The 18521-nt window shown below is 55.4% G+C and overlaps 1 protein-coding gene across 2 annotated transcripts in view; it reads left to right on the top strand.

Moving 5' to 3' along the window:
• SLC4A2 (solute carrier family 4 member 2) overlaps positions 1 to 18521 on the top strand; it is a 42047-nt gene that overhangs the window by 4162 nt on the left and 19364 nt on the right. The window contains exon 2 of one of the 2 annotated variants that reach the window (XM_039365739.1): positions 12153 to 12296. In XM_039365739.1, the coding sequence (XP_039221673.1) occupies positions 12261 to 12296 (36 nt within the window). In that variant the 5' untranslated portion in view covers positions 12153 to 12260. Of the gene's footprint in view, positions 1 to 12152; positions 12297 to 17506; positions 17612 to 18521 lie in introns of those variants that run through there. The other variant, XM_039365740.1, reaches the window with a different exon arrangement.

The following is an 18521-nucleotide window of genomic DNA, read 5'->3' as shown; positions in this document are numbered from 1 at the left end:
AGTGGACTTCAACTCCCAGAATTCCTCAGCCGGGATGCTTTAGGACAGGGGTCTTCCCACTGGGCCTTTTGGTGACTGGTGGACTTCAACTCCCAGAATCCCTCAGCCAGGATGCTTCAAGGCAGGGATCTTCCAACTGGGCCTTTTTGTGACTTGGGGACTTCAACTCCCAGAATTCCTCAGCCAGGATGTTTTAAGACAGGGGTCTTCCAACTGGGCCCTTTGGGGACTTGTGGACTTCAACTCCCAGAATCCCTCAACCAGGAATTCTGGGAGTTGAAGTCCACAAGTCTTAAAAGTTGCCAAGGTTGGGAGCTCTGCTGTAAAGCAGATGAGAGGATGGGATGGGGCCCGATGCATTTGGGGGGAGCTTACGTGTCACACACACACACACACACACACACACACACACACACACGGGGGCGGGGGGAGAGAGAGAGAGAGAGAGAGAAACAGACAGACAGACACACACAGATACAGAAATACAGACACACACACACACACACACAGAAATATACAGACACAGAGAGAGAGTGAGACACATAGACACAGAAATACACAGACACACGCACAGAGACAGGTAGACAGACACACAGAGACACAGAAGAGAGACACAAACACACACACACACCACACACACACAGAAAAGACACAAACACACACAAACCACACACACACAAACACACACACACAAAGAAATATAGACACAGACACACATGGACACACACAGACACACAGACACACACACAGACGCACACACAGACACACACCACAGACACCACACAGACGCACATACACAGACACACAGAGACACAGACACACACACACACACACACATACACATACAGACATACACAAATACACAGACAGACACAGACAGACACACACACAGAGAGAAGAGAGACACAGAAACACACACACACATCACACACACACACACAGACAAAGAAATACAGACACAGACACACATACACAGAGAGAGACATGGAAATACACAGACACAGAGAGAGAGAGAGAGGGAGAGACAGACACACACAGAGAGAGAAGAGAGAAAGAGACACATACACACACACAGACGCACAAAGAAATACAGACACAGACACACACAGATACACCACACAGACAGACACAGACAGAGACAGACAGACAGACACACACACACACAGAAGAGAGACACAGAACACACAGACAGACAGACAAAGAAATACAGATACAGACACACACACACACATAAACACAGAAATACACAGACACAGAGAGAGAGAGAGGGAGGGAGGGAGGGAGAGACACACAGAGAAAGAGACACGGACACACATATAGATGCGCAGACAAAGAAATACAAACACAGACATACACAGACACACGTGTGCGCGCACACACACAGACACAGACACACAGAGACACACAGAGACACACACAGAGAGACATACACACAGAGAAGAGACACAGAAACACATACACACACCCAGACAGACAAAGAAATACAGACACACACACACACACACACACACACACACACACACACAGAAATACACAGACACAGAGAGAGAGAGAGAGGGGGAGAGAGAGAGACAGACACACACAGAGAGAGAAGAGAGACACAGAGGTGCACACCACACAGACAGACAGACAGACACACACACACACACACACACCTCCCTCCAGCTTTTCCAGAGATGGGCCTGGGACGTTCTAGGGCCTAGAGTCCATTTCAATCCATCCATCCACCCATCACACTATTCCCCCCCCATGGATAAAGTGGGGGGGGCGCCCGGGCTAAGATCAGAGACGGGTGGGGTGGGGGCCGCCCGGGCACAGCCCTGCCCCCCCCCGCATTGGCATCCGGCTGCTTTTGCCAGCCCGGCCAGCTTCCTGGTTCCGCAGCCGCGCGGAGGGAGGGGTCATTGGGCAGAGACCCCCCCCACCCTCCCTCCCCCCTCCTTCCTTAGAGGGAGGGGCAGCCCCCCCATCCCAGTCTGCCTGTTTGAAGAAGCTGGGAGGGGGGGACAAGACGGCATCCTCCCAGGGATGTGGGGGGGGGCAGCAGAGAGAGTGAGAGAGAGAGAGAGAGGGAGGGGCAAGGAATGTGCCCAAGATGCCAGGCTGGGGGGGGGGAGGCCAGCCTCCAGGGAGGCAGAGGGTCCTCCCGATGGGCAGAGGGCGTCCTGGCAGGGCGGGCGGGCGGAAGGCGCCCCCCCCCCCAATGCCCGTCTGCCAAGCCCTCCCCTTCCCTTTCCTGGGAGGGGGCATCAGCCGGAGGGAGGAGGGGCCGGTTGCTGCAACTGGGCGGGGGGGGGGGGCTTGGAAAGGCTGGGCAAGGGGGGGGGCAGAAGGGCCATTCGCTGACGGAGGAGCCAGTGCCACGGAAGAACAAAGCCAGGCGGGCGACCAGCCCACCCCCCCCCACCGTGCCCACCCCCTCCTCCAGGGCATCCAGACCGCCAAGGAGACAGGTGAGGGTCCCGTTTGGGGAGGGGTCTTCCCGTTCACCCTCCCTCCGGGCCAGACAGCCCCAGCTGTGGAGGGGGGGGGCTGCTGCCCGCCTCCAAGATGGGCAGCAATGGGTGAGCGGGGAGTGGGGGGGGGTCTCGCCCGGCTCCTTGCCCTTACGGCACGGGGGTCCCTTTGCTTCCTCCCAAGGGGGTCTCCTGGGGTGAAAAGGGGGGGCAGAAAAAGGGGGTCTGTGGGATTTGGATCTGGGGGGGGTGCTGAGGGTCCCAGGTGAGCGGTGGGGGTCTGCTTGGCCTGGGTCAGGCTCAGGATAGCCTGGCACGGGGACTGCGCATCCCCCCCCATCCTTTCAAGGCCAGGGATTGAGAAAGACCCCCCCCCCAATGGAGGAGGCTGGCAACAGCCCCCCCCACAGCATCCCCGGTTTCACTCAGGGCTGGGCATCCTGATTGACAGCTGAATTGAGGGGGTCTCCCTGTGCCCTCCGGGGGGGGGTCATCGTGCTGACATTCTGGGGGGGGCGGGGGGATGGAGATTGACCTTCTTTGTGCTGGGAGGGGGGAAATGGTGGGAAGGGCTATGTTTAGCCCCAGCTCTGCCTGGGTGGCCTCCTTTCCTCACGGGGGGGGTCCGGAACGCGCCCGATTGCAGCGGTCGGCAGCCTCACCAGGGCCTTAGCGGGATGGGCAATGAGGGTCCCTCTCTGGAGGGGGTTCTGGACCCCCCCATGCCCCCCGTTGCCCACTCAGAGGCGTCAAGGCTCGGGCAGGGGGCACCCGCCTCGCCCACTGGGCACTGGATGGTTAGGAGGCCATCTAGCCCAACGCCCAGCCTCACGCAGGGGACCCAAAACCGGTCCAGACAAGGGGCTGTCTCAAAAAACCTCCCGGAACCAAGCTCCCCCCCGGTTTCAAGTGGCGAGCCGTTCCGCCGGTGAACCGTTCTCTCGGCTTCTCGGGAAAAGAAAGCCCACCTGGGCCACTAACCCAGGGTTAGTGGGGTTAGGGTTAGGGTTAGGGTTAGGGCTTTCTTTTCCCGAGAAGCCGAGAGAACGGTTCACCGGCGGAACGGCTCGCCACTTGAAACCGGGGGGGAGCTTGGTTCCGGGAGGTTTTTTGAGACAGCCCCTTGTCTGGAACGGTTTTGGGTCCCCTGCGTGAGGCTGGGCGTTGGGCTAGATGGCCTCCGAGGTGCCTTCCAACTCTGCGATTCTGGAAGGGTCTCCTGCTTGAGCAGGGGGTTGGACTAGATGACCTCCAAGGTCCCTTCCAACTCTGTTATCCTATGATTCTGGAAGGGTCTCCTGCTTGAGCAGGGGGTTGGACTAAATGACCTCCAAGGTCCCCTTCCTATTCTATTCTATTCTATTCTATTCTATTCTTAAATTGTTATTTCTATTCTATTAATTCTATATTTTATTCTATTCACTCTGCTGTACTGTAAGGGTCTCCTGCTTGAGCAGGGGTTAGACTAGATGACCTCGAAGGTCCTTTCCAGTTCTATTCTATTCTATATTCTATTCTATTCTATATTCTATTCTATTCTATATTCTATTCTATTCTTAAAATGTTATTTCTATTCTATTACCGTAATTCTATATTCTATTCTATTCACTCTGCTGTACTGTAAGGGTCTCCTGCTTGAGCAGGGGTTGGACTAGATGACCTCCTAGATCCCCTCCAGTTCTATTCTATTCTATTCTATTCTATTCTATTCTATTCTATTCTATTCTATTCTCTCTCATCCCACCCTGACTGTTGTGCCTGTCCTGGGGTGCCAGGGGAACCACCTGGGGGGGGGGCTTCTCTCTGGACCCGCAGATGGCCAATCAGCCCTGGGCCCAAGTCTCCTTTGCAGACCCAGTTTGGCCCGGCATGGAAAACCTCAGCCTCTTTTCCAGCAGGGAATGGAGAAGGGGGGGCTCGGCTCAAGCGGTGTCTTCGGGGGGGTGTCCTCGGCTAGGAGTGGGGGTCTGTCAGGATCTCCTGCTCGAGCAGGGGGGTTGGACTAGATGCCCTCCGAGGTCCCTTCCCACTCTGATCTGCTATGATTCCGCGAGGGTCTCCTGCTGGAGCAGGGGGTTGGACTAGATGCCCTCCGAGGTCCCTTCCCACTCTGTCCTTCTAAGATTCTATAACGGTCTCCTGCTTGAGCAGGGGGCTGACTAGATGACCTCCGAGGCCCCTTCCAACTCATTCTATCTTTTGGTAAAGGTCTGCTAGAGTAAGGGGGCTGGACTAGATGACCTCCGAGATCCCTTCCAACTCATTCTATCATTTTTGTAAAGGTCTCCTGCTTGAGCAGGGGGTTGGACTAGATGACCTCCGAGGTCCCTTCCAACTCATTCTATCGCTTGGTAAAGGTCTCCTGCTAGAGCAAGGGGGCTGGACTAGATGATCTCCGAGGTCTCTTCCAACTCATTCTATTGTTTTTGTAAAGGTCTCCTGCTTAGAGCAAGGGGGCTGGACTAGATGACCTCCGAGGTCCCTTCCAACTCATTCTATCGTTTTTGTAAAGGTCTCCTGCTAGAGCAAGGGGGTTGGACTAGATGACCTCCGAGGTCCCTTCCAACTCATTCTATCGCTTGGTAAAGGTCTCCTGCTAGAGCAAGGGGGTTGGACTAGATGACCTCCGAGGTCGCTTCCAACTCATTCTATCGTTTGGTAAAGGTCTCCTGCTAGAGCAAGGGGGTTGGACTAGATGACCTCCGAGGTCCCTTCCAACTCATTCTATTGCTTTTGTAAAGGTCTCCTGCTTAGAGCAAGGGGGCTGGACCCTCCCTGCTCTCTTTCCGCCCCACTCCACAGGGCAGGGCGAGGGGCTCCATCCTGCGGGGGGGGGGGGGCTGGAGCTGGGGAAACCCCCAAATTGGGAGGGGGGACTCCGTTAGGCCGAGGAAGGAGGGAGGCGGTGGGGGGGAGGAAGGGAGGAAGGGGGTAAGACCCTCCCCCAGTGCTCCCGGGGCTTCCGGCTGCCCCCCCGCCCTCTCCCACCAGAGCAGGGGGGGGCGTCATGCCCGCTCAGGAATCCGGAGCGGTTGGTGCCAAGCGTCCTGGGTGGCAACTGCCGCCGTGCCCGGTAATCGCCTTAGCCGGGCCAGCCGGGGCTCGTCGCTGGAATGCGGCTGCAAAGTTTGGCAAAGGTCCTGCTTCCTGCCTCCCCCCCCCAAACGCTTCCTCTACTCCCCCCCCACCCCCCCACCCCTGTGCCCGTCTCCATGGTGGGCTGGGAAAAGTAGCAAGGGAGTGGGGGCAGGCGGAGGGAGGGGCAGCCCTAGCTGCAGGGAGGGGGGGGACACACACACAAAAGGTGACCCTGAATTGGGAGGGTGGGGGTGTCTCCCCGTCCCGTTGGGGGGTCTTCCTGGGTGCCCCGGGAGGTGCCAGCTTTTCTCATCCTTCTCGTCCTTGCCTGGTGGCATCCATTCGATTCGGTTCGATTCGATTCACTCTGCAGTTCTGTCAGGGTCTCCTGCTTGGACCTGGGGGTTGGACTAGATGACCTCTGAGGTCCCTTCCAACTATTCTATTCTATTTTCTATTCTATTCTATATTCTATTCTATTTTCTATTCTTAACTCTGTTGTTCTGTCAGGGTCTCCTGCTTGAACATGGGGTTGGACTAGATGACCTCTGTGGTCCCTTCCAACTATTCTATTCTATTCTATATTCTATTTTATTTTCTATTCTTAACTCTGTTGTTCTGTAAGGATCTCCTTGAGCAGGGGGTTGGACTAGATGACCTCTGAGGTCCCTTCTAACTCTTCTATTCTATTCTATTCTATTATTCAATCTGTTCTGTTAAGGTCTCCTGTGTGGACCTGGGGTTGGACTAGATGACCTCTGAGGTCCCTTCCAACTCTTCTATTCTATTCTATTATTCAATCTGTTCTGTTAAGGTCTCCTGTGTGGACCTGGGGTTGGACTAGATGACCTCTGAGGTCCCTTCCAACTGTTCTATTCTATTTCATTCTATTCTATTCTGCTATCTAGGGCAGTGGTTCTCAACCTGTGGGTCAGGACCCCATTTGGGGTCGAACGACCATTTCATGGGGGTCGCCAAACGCAGTCCGCCATTTTTTCCCCCCTTTTCCTTAGCTGTGCTACTCCCTTTTATTCTATTGGCTTTCGAAAGCCAATCGAAGAGACTCTCTTGAATAGAGTCTAATTCTGTTGGCTTTCCAAAGCCAATAGGAATTGTCCAGGCTGTCTCTGCCCTGCTGAGCTCGCCAAAAGCCCCAGTCTGCAAACGGTGCTGCACCAGTTGAGCGGTCCTCGACTTACGACCGGTTGAGTAGTCCTCGACTTACGACCGGCTGGGAGTCGCGGCATTAAAAAGGTTGAGAACCACTGATCTAGGGTCTCCTGCTGGAGCAGCGGGTTGGACTAGATGACCTCAGAGGGTCCTTCCAGCTCTTGTTCTTCTGTAAGGGTCCCCTTTGGACTAAATGACCCCCGATGTCCCTTCCAGTTCTATTCTATTCCATTCCATTCCATTCTATGAGTGCTATCTAGGGTTTCCTGCTTCAGCTGGGGGTCGGACTAGATGACCTCTGAGGTCCCTTCCAATTATTTTATTCTGTAAGGCTCTCCTGCTTCAGCTGGGGGTCAGACTAGATGACCTCCGAGGTACCTTCCAATTCTTTTATTCTGTAAGGGTCTCCTGCTTGAGCTGGGGGTTGGACTGGATAACCTCCGAGGTCCCTTCCAGTTGTATTCTATTCTATTCTATTTTCTATTCTATATTCTAATCTAATTCTAATCTAATTTTATTCTATTCTGTAATTCTATTCTGTTCTATTCGTTATTTCCTTGCAAGGACCCCATATTTGGGGGAGGGGCTGTTTGCCGCCCTTCCTGGCTTCTGCTTTTGCAGATGCCAGACAAGCCTTTGCCGCGGGGGGGGGGGAGAGGGGCGCGGAGGTGGGGGCTGAAAGATTTCACCGAGTTTCTGGAAGGGACCTCAGAGGTCATCTAGTCCAACCCCGGCGCCAGCCTCTCCCCCCCCCCAAGCAGGAGAGCCTGGGCCATTTCTGAGCGCATTGGCGTCCCAGTGGGGGTCGGGGGGGCTTCCCTGGCATCTGGAACCCCCTGACCTTGTCTGGGTCGCAAGGGTGTGTGTGTGTGTGGTGGTGCGTGTGTCGTGTGTGGTGTTCATGGAAAGTGTGTGCCACGGGTGAGCCAAGGCCTTGTGAGGGCGAGTCAGCGCCGGCTGCTCCCTTCCGCTTCCCTGGGTGACCTTCCTGGCCAGGGCATAAAGGGCAGCTGTGGGGCAGCTGTGTGGGGCAGCGCCAGAGGTGAGCGTCCCAGGGGGCAGCTGAGCTGCACCTGGGGGGGGAGAGATGGGGAGAATGGATGGGGGGCAGAGATGGAGGAGAATGGATGGGGGGCAGAAATGGGGGGTAGAATGGATGTGGGGCAGAAATGGGAGGTAGAATGGATGGGGCAGAGATGGGGGGTAGAATGGATGGGGGCACAGATGGGGTAGAATGGATGGGGGGTAGAAATGGGGGGAGAATGGATGGGGGCAGAGATGGAGGAGAATGGATGGGGGCAGAGATGGGTAGAATGGATGGGGGCAGAAATGGGGGGTAGAATGGATGGGGGCAGAGATAGGGGGAGAATGGATGGGGCACAAATGGGGGTAGAATGGCTGGGGGGAGAGATGGAGGAGAATGGATGGGGCAGAGATAGGGAGTAGAATGGATGGGGGGCAGAAATGGGGGTAGAATGAATGGGGGCAGAGATGGGGGGTAGAATGGATGGGTGCAGAGATGAATGGATGGGGGCAGAGATGGAGGAGAATGAATGGGGGCAGAGATGGGGGGTAGAATGGATGTGGGGCAGAGATGGAGGAGAATGAATGGGAGCAGAGATGGAGGGTAGAATGGATGGGAGCAGAGATGGAGGGTAGAATGGATGAGGGCAGAGATGGGGGGTAGAATGGATGGGGGCAGAGATGAATGGATGGGGGCAGAGATGGGGGTAGAATGGATGGGGGCAGAGATGGGGGGTAGAATGGATGAGGGCAGAGATGGAGGGTAGAATGGATGGGGGGTAGAAATGGGGGGAGAATGGATGGGGGGCAGAGATGGAGGAGAATGGATGGGGGCAGAAATGGGTAGAATGGATGGGGGCAGAGATGGGGGGTGGAATGGATGGGGGGCAAAGATGGGGGGAGAATGGATGGGGGCAGAGATGGGCGGTAGAATGGATGGGGGCAGAGATGGGGGGTAGAATGAATGGGGGCAGAGATGGGGGGTAGAATGGATGGGGGGCAGAGATGAATGGATGGGGGTAGAAATGGGGTAGAATGAATGGGGGCAGAAATGGGGGGGGATGGACCAGGGGGGAGGCAGAGATGGGAGGGTAGAATGAATGGAGGGAGAATGGCTGGGGGGAGAGATGGAGAATGGATGGGGGGGGCAGAGATGGGGGGAGAGATGGCCAGGAGACAGCCCCAGTGGTTATACAAAAGGCACTCTGCGTATGCACAGAAGCCGCAGGGGGGACCCATCCGGGCAAGCCACAAAGGGCATCTTCCTTTGTGCGGTAGCATTTCCACCCCCCCCCAAAAAAGGCACACACACACACACACACACACCCACACACTCCGGGCTGGAGATGGAGTTGGGGGGCCATGGGGTGGATACCGAGTCCTGGCTGGGTCAGGGTTGGACTAGATGACCTCCCAGGTCCTTTCCAACTTTATTATTCTTGTTATTCTTATTTAGATGCCCTTCCAGGCCCCGGGCGCCTGCCGGGAGGGAGCGGGGGGGGGGGCAAGACAAACGTGGGTGTCGCCTCGCCCGGGGGGGGGGGGAAGCACAGGCAGCCCCCGTCGCCCCCCTTGCAAGGCGGGACAGAGATCTGGGCGGAGCAAATCCACCAACAGGGGGGGCTTGTGGGGGGGAGCTGTCCCCCCCCAAGGCAGAGAGGACATTGGGGGGGGTCTCCATGCCCTTTCCAGCCCCATGGGAAGGGGGCTTCTGTCTGGGGCTGACCCCCCCCCAGGGTTAGGAAAGACGGGGACCCTGCCCCCCTCTCCTCAGCTACCCAGAGAGGTGGGGGCACCCCCCCATTTGCAAAAGGCGGGGGGATTCCTTTTTTTGAGGGGGGGGGCATTTGGGGAGGGGCCAGGCAGGCCCTGGCGCGAAGCGGGGGGGGGGAAGGCACCTAATCCTTTCCCAGAAGCCTCTTTTGCACTCGTGACCCACCCAAGACTCCCAGGATCAAAGTCCACCGGTTAATGATTGACAGCCAAGGGCCTCCCCCCCCCCCCCCCGGTCCTGACCGGCAACGCCCATCCTTGCCTGCCACTTCCTCTCCCCCCTCCCCGCCAGCTCCAAAGGACGATGGGGCCTGTGGTCTCAAGCGGCTGTGTGTGTAGGGGGGTTAGAGTCATTGGTATGGGGCCGTCTAGCTGAGGGGTCTTCCCACTGGGCCCTTTGGGGACTGGTGGACTACGACTCCCAGGATCCCTCAGCCAGGCAGGCTGGCTGAGGGGTTCTGGGAGTTGAAGTCCACCAGTCCCCAAAGGGCCCAGTTTGAAGGCCCCTGGCTGAGGGGTTCTGGGAGTTGAAGTCCACCAGTCCCCAAAGGGCCCAGTTTGAAGGCCCCTGGCTGAGGAATTCTGGGAGTTGAAGTCCCCAAGTCACAAAAAGGCCCAGTGGGAAGACCCCTGTCTTAAAGCATCCCGGCTGAGGGATTCTGGGAGTTGAAGTCCACTAGTCCCCAAAGGGCCCAGTTGGAAGACCCCTCCTCTAGCCTTTAGCCCTGGGGGCCTGTTTCCCGTAGGGGGAGGGAAAGGGGGTGCACCCCCTCCCCTCCCTCTCCCCCTAATCTGGGGGTTGCAGGTGCTTGGCACAAACGGGGGGGGGCTGCTTCCTCTGAGGTGCCAACTGCTGGCGGGGGGGGGAGGTTCGGTCATTTCTCACATCCTACGGATCCAGAGGTTGCTCGATCCAGATGTTGCTCATTCTGACCATCAGGCTGAGACCCCCTCCCCCTTGCAGCCCCCTCCCCACGTGGCTGTCCCAAAATGGGCACGATGCCACTCTGCCCCATGGCGAGGCTGGCACAGGAGCGGATATGCACTGGGTTCGAGTTACGCCTTACGGAGTTGTGGGGGGGTTCTTTCTGTGCTGGCCAGCTGTGGCCGGTCCCCTCTCCTTCCTCCTTGCTGGGGGTGGGGGGGGCTGGTTTAGAGACCCCCACCCACCTACCCAGTGCCCGGGCCCGTCGCGGCCTTTCAAAGTATTTCTCTCACAGGCAGATTCTGACTTGACTTCGTTGCTTTTAGGTCCTGCGTCTTTTTTTCAGTTCGCAGGGTTGTGTTGTTGTTTTTTGTTTACACACACACACAAACAGACACACACACACACAGAGACACACAGACACACACGCCATGTGGTATGTCTGCCTCCGAACTAGATGGTGTAGTTTTTCTGGGTCATAAATGTGGGTGTGGGCGTGCGCACGATCTTTTGTCGTGTTTCTTGTGGTGTGCGGTGGGGGTGGGCCCTTTGAGAGCTGAGTGCAGCCACATTTCCTTTTAACGTGGGCTGATTGGTGTGCATTTAAAGGGACAAAGTTCTGTTGTGTCTATTCTCTTCTCTTCTATAATCTTATTTCTATTTATTCTACAGTCTGTTATTTCTATTCTATTTATTCTGTTCTAATCGAATCTTAACACCGCTGTTCTGTAAGGGTCTCCTGCTTGAGCAGGGGGTTGGACTAGATGACCTTTGAGGTCCCTTCCAACTATTCTATTCTACTCTATTCTATTCTATTCTATTCTATTCTACAATGTTAGTTCTATTCTATTCTAAATTCAATTCTATTCACTTTGTATTACTTTCCATTCTATATTCTGTTCCATTTCTATATTCTGTTCTATCCACTTTCTACTGCATTGCATTGCATTCTATATTTTCAACTCTATATTCTGAATTCTATATTCAGTTCTATTCACTTTATATTCTATAATTCTATTCTGAATTCTGTTGGGAATTCTGTCCTATTCCATTCTATTCTAATTCAGTGTTCTAATCTATTCTGTATTCTATTCTAATCTACTATTTTATTCTTTATTCTATTCTATTCTACTAAATTCTACTCTATTTTACTCTCTATTCTTTTCTATTCCATTCTATTCTATTCTATTCTATTCTACTAAATTATATTCTATTCTCTATTCTGTTCTTAATTCTATTCTATCTTATTCTATTGTATTCTATTTATTCTATTCTATTCTACTAAATTCTATTCTATTCTATTAATTCTATTCTATTCTACTAAATTCTATTCTATATTCTATTCTTAATTCTATTCTTTTCTATTCTATTATACTAAATTCTATTCTCTGTTCTGTTCTTAATTCTATTCTATTCTATTCTACTAAATTCTATTCTCTATTTTATTCTTAATTCTATTCTATTCTATTCTATTCTCTGTTCTATTCTTAATTCTAGTCTAGTCTATTCTCTTCTCCTTTCTCTATTCTATGCTATGCTATGCTATTCTCTTCTATTCTATTCTTTATTCTATTCCCGTTCTGTTCTATTCCTTGGATGGGGCCGGTGGTCTGCCTCCTCGCCCTTCAAGGGGCTCTCTGCACCACCACCCCCTTCTGGGTCCCCAAGGAGTGTGCGAGGGCTGTGTGTGGGGTGCCCCCTCCCCACTGACGGCGCTCTCCCTGCAGGTTATGCTGCCCCCACTCCCCCCTCTGAGCCCTAAGGAGAGCGAGAAGGGCTAAGGGGGGGTCCAGGCTGCCTACTTTATCCACCCCGCCGGAGGGAGGGACATCGCCATGAGCCGCCCGCGGACCGCCGGTGCCTCCGAAGGGGTGAGTAGCCTTGGGGGGGGGTGCTGGGATTCGGCAGAGACCCCCCCTCCCCGGCGGGCATCGCTGGTACCGCCCTGGCCAGCAGGCATGGGTGGGTCTTGGAGCCCTGGGCCTAAATGCAGAGCAGGCCCAAATCGGACCCTTGGGGGGGGGCTTCACCCCAGGCCATCTTCCCTTCTCTCCCCCCCCCAATATGGGTCAGGGTTTTGCCCCTCCTGCTCTCTGGACATCTGATTACATACCCCTCCCTCCCTCCTTTCCTCCCTCCCTTCCCCATTGCCCAGTCTGGATCCCAAAGGTCATCTAGACCAACCCCCCCTCCGTGTCCTCCTGCCTCATCCCAGCCTTTTCGGGGTTCTGCATCTCCCCCTCAGCCGGTTGGTGGGGGGGCTTGGGAAAGGTCCAGCCGCCCGGGGGGGGGCTGCCCCTTCCGCCCCCCTCGTGGCCATTTCTTCAGGATGTGCAAGCTGAAGGGGATCCCCTCCCCGCTTTAGGGGCTTGGAGGAGCCACGGAATTAACGGAGGGCCCCCACGCACGAGGGGGCCCTGTGGTAGGTCTTCCTGGGCTCGCAAGGACCCCTTTGATGAGCAGAGGGGCGGGGGGGGCTGGCTGTGCGTGGAGGGCCTGACCCGCAGCCACAAAGGGGACGTGGACCTGAGTTTTGCCTGCCAATTCCCTTCCCCCCCCCAGGTGTAGTGGTGGGTGCTTTGGGTGGGCCTAATGGACCCAGAGGGGGCTGGGGGGATCTGCATGGCCCCCCTGCCTCTGCTCCAAGCTGAGCTCTTTGGGGGGGGGAGGTTCAGGCAATGGACTATCCAGCACCCAGTGAATAGGATAGGATAGGATAGGACAGGACAGGACAGGACAGGATAGTATAAGAATAGAATAGAATAGAATAGAATAGAATAGAATAGAATAGAATAGAATAGAATAGAATAGAAATAAGAATGGAATAGAATAGAATAGAATTAAGAATAGAATAGAAATAAGAATAGAATAGAATAAAATAGAATAGAATAGAACAATAGAATAGAATAGAATAGAATAGAATAGAATAGAATAGAATAGAATAGAATAGAATAGAATAGAATAGAATTAAGGATAGGATAGGATAGAATTAAGAATAGAAATAAGAATAGAATAGAATAGAAATAAGAATAGAATAATAGACCAGAACAGAATAGAATAGGAAAGAATAAGGATAGGATAGGATAGAATTGAATAGGATAGAACTGAATAGGATAGAATTGAATAAAGAATAAAAATAACAGATTGTAGGATAGAATAAATAGAATAGAATAGAATAGAGGAATGAAGAATAGAATAGAATATAGAATAGAGTAGAATAGAATAGAACAGAATAGAATAGAATAGAATATAGAATAGAATTGAATAGGATAGAATTGAATAGAACAGAATAAAATACAGGAAAAGAATAGAATAGAATATAGAATAGAATTGAATAGGATAGAATTGAATAAAAATAACAGATTGTAGAATAGAATAGGAAAGAATAAGAATAGGATAAGATAGAATTGAATAGGATAGAATTGAATATAGAATAAAAATAACAGATTGTAGGATAGAATAAATAGAATAGAATAGAATCGAATTACAGAATAGAATAGAATAGAATAGAATAGAATAGAATAGAATAGAATAGAATAGGAGCTGGAAGGGACCTTGGAGGTCTTCTAGTCCAGCCCCTGCTCCAGCAGGAGAATGAAGGATCTGCTGGCCTCCATGACCTGGAGCGAAGGAGTCTGGGCGAGCCTTCCTGAGTGGCGTTTGTGTCAGACAGGGCCCCTGGTTCACATCTGTCCAGATCCTTGCGGACCCCGAGTTTGTCTCCAGGGGGGTGTCGGCCGCTGCTGCCCACTTTGGTGTCCTCCGCCCATTTGATGGCTTCCCCCTTCGATTTTAAGTCCTTGATGGTTGAAGAGTCTACTGGGCCTGGGACAGGGAGCCCGGTGGTCCTCCACTGCGTACTTCCCTCCGTGGAGACGTAGTAACATTAAGGACTACTCGCTGAGTAGGCTTCGCCAAATCCGTCCGGCGGAGATGTTGTCCATCCCGGCTTTTTCTAGCTGAGCAAGGAGTAGGATGGGGGGGGGGTCTCCTCTGTCAGAGGCCTGGCCAGAAGTCCGAGTAAAGACGGAGTAAATATGGAGGAGTCCGCGGCCTTTCGCTGGTCCTCTAGTTTACTCACCTTGTGAAAGAAGGGGACGAGGATCTGTTTTACACACCCTCCTCCGGGCCACTGGTAGCCTGGCTGATCCCCCCAGCCCCCCCCCGTGCAGTGATAAAAACACCAAATTTAAAAAAATATTAAACAGACGAGCCCATTAAAAGCCAGCAAATGTGTGTTTGGGGGGGGGGAGTCCGAGGCGAGAAGACGTAAAGGGTGACTTTGGAAGGACGCTGGACCCAGCTTGGGTTGGGGAGCCAGGCGGCCCTCGGCGGGGGGGGGGGGCGGTTCTGCAGTGCCAGGCGCCGCTGTCACACACACACACACACACACACACACACACACACCCCTCCGGAGCGCTCCCTTGAATAAACGCGGGAGGGGAGGGGGAGGGAGGAAGGAGCAGGAGAAAGAAGGAAGGAAGGAAGGAAGGAAGGAAGGAAGGAAGGAAGGAAGGAGCAGGAGAAAGAATGAAGGGAAGGAGGAAAAGGAGCAGGAGAATGAATGAAGGAGGGAAGGGAGGGAGGATCAGGAGAAGAAGGGGGGAGGGAGGGAGGGAGGGAGGGAGGAGCAGGAGAAAGAAGGACGGGAGGAGAGAAGGAAGGCAGGAGAGCAGGAAAGAATGAGAAGGAAAAGGAAGGAGGATGGAAGGAGGGAGGAGGATCAGGAGAAAGAGGGAGGGAGGGAGGGAGGGAGGAGCAGGAGAAAGAAGGACGGGAGGGAGAAGGAAGGAAGGAAAGAGCAGGAGAAAGAATGGAGGGAGGGAGGAAGGAGGAGGAGAAAGAAGGAAGGGAGGGAGGAAAAGGAGCAGGAGAATGAATGAAGGAGGGGAGGGAGGGAGGGAGGGAGGATCAGGAGAAAGAAGGGAGGAAGGAAGGGAGGGAGGAGCAGGAGAAAGAAGGACGGGAGGGAGAAGGAAGGAAGGAAGGAAGGAAGGAAGGAAGGAAAGAGCAGGAGAAAGAATGGAGGAGAGGGAGGAAGGAGCAGGAGGAAGAATGAATGAAGGAGGGAAGGAAGAAAGGAAGGAGTAGGAGAAAGAAGGGAGGGAGGGAGGAGCAGGAGAATGAATGAAGGAGGGAAGGGAGGGAGGGAGGGAGGGAGGATCAGGAGAAAGAAGGGAGGAAGGAAGGAAGGGAGGGAGGAGCAGGAGAAGGAAGGAAGGAAGGAAGGAAGGAAGGAAGGAAAGAGCAGGAGAAAGAATGGAGGGAGGGAGGAAGGAGCAGGAGGAAGAATGAATGAAGGAGGGAAGGAAGAAAGGAAGGAGTAGGAGAAAGAAGGGAGGGAGGGAGGAGCAGGAGAATGAATGAAGGAGGGAAGGGAGGGAGGGAGGGAGGATCAGGAGAAAGAAGGGAGGAAGGAAGGAAGGGAGGGAGGAGCAGGAGAAAGAAGGACGGGAGGGAGAAGGAAGGAAGGAAGGAAGGAAGGAAGGAAGGAAGGAAGGAGCAGGAGAAAGAATGGAGGGAGGGAGGAAGGAGCAGGAGGAAGAATGAATGAAGGAGGGAAGGAAGAAAGGAAGGAGTAGGAGAAAGGAGGGAGGGAGGAGCAGGAGAATGAATGAAGGAGGGAGGGAGGGAGGATCAGGAGAAAGAAGGGAGGAAGGAAGGAAGGGAGGGAGGAGCAGGAGAAGGAAGGAAGGAAGGAAGGAAGGAAGGAAGGAAGGAAGGAAGGAAGGAAGGAGCAGGAGAAAGAATGGAGGGAGGGAGGAAGGAGCAGGAGGAAGAATGAATGAAGGAGGGAAGGAAGAAAGGAAGGAGTAGGAGAAAGAAGGGAGGGAGGGAGGAGCAGGAGAATGAATGAAGGAGGGAAGGGAGGGAGGGAGGGAGGATCAGGAGAAAGAAGGGAGGAAGGAAGGAAGGGAGGGAGGAGCAGGAGAAAGAAGGACGGGAGGGAGAAGGAAGGAAGGAAGGAAGGAAGGAAGGAAGGAAGGAAGGAGCAGGAGAAAGAATGGAGGGAGGGAGGAAGGAGCAGGAGGAAGAATGAATGAAGGAGGGAAGGAAGAAAGGAAGGAGTAGGAGAAAGGAGGGAGGGAGGAGCAGGAGAATGAATGAAGGAGGGAGGGAGGGAGGATCAGGAGAAAGAAGGGAGGAAGGAAGGAAGGGAGGGAGGAGCAGGAGAAAGAAGGACGGGAGGGAGAAGGAAGGAAGGAAGGAAGGAAGGAAGGAAGGAAGGAAGGAAGGAAAGAGCAGGAGAAAGAATGGAGGGAGGGAGGAAGGAGCAGGAGGAAGAATGAATGAAGGAGGGAAGGAAGAAAGGAAGGAGTAGGAGAAAGAAGGGAGGGAGGGAGGAGCAGGAGAAAGAATGAATGAAGGAGGGAAGGAAGGAAGGAAGGAGCCAGAGTAAGAAGGAAGGAAGGAAGGAGCAAGAGAAGGAAGGAAGGAAGGAGCCAGAGAAAGAAGGGAGGGAGGCCAAGCAGGGCCCAGGTGGGCGCAGAAGTGAAGCAGACTGGAGAACCAAGGCCAGGACTCCTGGGCCTGGCTGGGGCAGCCAATGGCAGAGCTGGGCCAGCCACTCCCGAGACCATGTGCCACCTCTGTCCCTCGCTCAAACCGCCCCCCCCAGACCTGCACCAGGACCGCTCGGCTGGGTCCACCCCCCACCCCCCCCACCCCACTTCGATCAGCCGACGCTACCGGAGGTTTTCCTGCGATTGTGGGGGCTGTTGCACTCTGCCCGTGCTCAGAGGCAGCTCCCGCGGGGGAGCAGCCTGGGAAGAGGAGAAGGGTGGGAGTTTTCCCCCCTCCCCGTTGGGGGGGGGGTCTTGCAGCCTCCCGCCTGGGCAGGGGGGTTTCTGGGGGGTGGGGGCACCCCTTCTTCCCCGGGGGGGGGAGGATGGGGGAAGAGGCGGTGGATGCGAATCCTGCCCGTCCCGCGAATCTTTGGGGAGGGAGGGAGGGAGGGGCCGGCTCTGCAGACCTTGCGCGGGTCACCTTGAGGGGGGGGGCGCGGCGGTGCAAGGGGGGGGCAGGACCGGCCGCCGCCGCCGCCGATCAGTCAATATTTGGAGTGGCAGGCGGGCGATGGAGCCGCCGTCCCCCCCCCCGACCTTCCCCGCCGCCCACGGACACATAAATCCCGCGGGCGGCGGGGAGAGGCGGCCGGGCTGGCAGACGGAGCATCATGGCTCAGGTGGGCGGTGGGTGGGGGTCCCCATGGGGGGTTGGGTGGGGGTCTAGGAAGCCGCGGAGAGCACAGGAGGGGGCTTCCCATGGGGTGCTGGGTTGGGGTCCCCATGGGGTGCTGGGTGGGGGTCTCGGAAGCCGCGGAGAGCACCGGATGGGGGGTCCCCATGGGGTGCTGGGTGGGGGTCTCGGACGCCGCGGGGAGCACCGGGTGGGGGTTACTATGGGATGCTGGGTGGGGGTCTCGGAAGCCACGGAGAGCACCGGGTGGGGGTTCCCATGGGATGCTGGGTGGGGGTCTCAGACGCCGCAGGGAGCCCTGGGTGGGGGTCTCGGACGCCGCGGAGAGAAACGGGTGGGGGTCCCCATGGGGTGCTGCTTGGGGGTCTCGGACGCCGCGGGGAGCACCGGGTGGGCGTTACTGTGGGGTGCTGGGTGGGGGTCTCGGAAGCCACGGAGAGCACCGGGTGGGCGTTACTGTGGGGTGCTGGGTGGGGGTCTCGGAAGCCACGGAGAGCACCTGGTGGGGGTCCCCATGGGGTGCTGGGTGGGGGTCTCGGAAGCCGCGGGCAGCACCGGATGGGGGTTCCCATGGGATGGTGAGTGGGGGTCTCGGACGCCGCGGGGAGCCCTGGGTGGGGGTTCCCATGGGATGGTGAGTGCGGGTCTCGGAAGCGGCGGAGACCGCCGGATGTGGGTCCCCATGGGGTGCTGGGTGGGGGTCTCGGAAGCCGCGGGGAGGCCGGGTGGGGGTCCCCATTGGGTGCTGGGTGGGGGTCTCGGAAGCCATGGAGAGCACCTGGTGGGGGTCCCCATGGGGTGCTGGGTGGGGGTCTCGGAAGCCACGGAGAGCACCTGGTGGGGGTCCCCATGGGGTGCTGGGTGGGGGTCTCGGAAGCCGCGGGGAGCGCCGGGTG

This window comes from Crotalus tigris, unplaced genomic scaffold, assembly GCF_016545835.1.
Source record: "Crotalus tigris isolate CLP2741 ecotype Arizona unplaced genomic scaffold, ASM1654583v1 scf7180000020177.261782, whole genome shotgun sequence".
In the NCBI taxonomy this organism is placed as follows: domain Eukaryota; kingdom Metazoa; phylum Chordata; class Lepidosauria; order Squamata; family Viperidae; genus Crotalus; species Crotalus tigris.
This window is presented reverse-complemented; position numbering and strand designations above follow the sequence as displayed.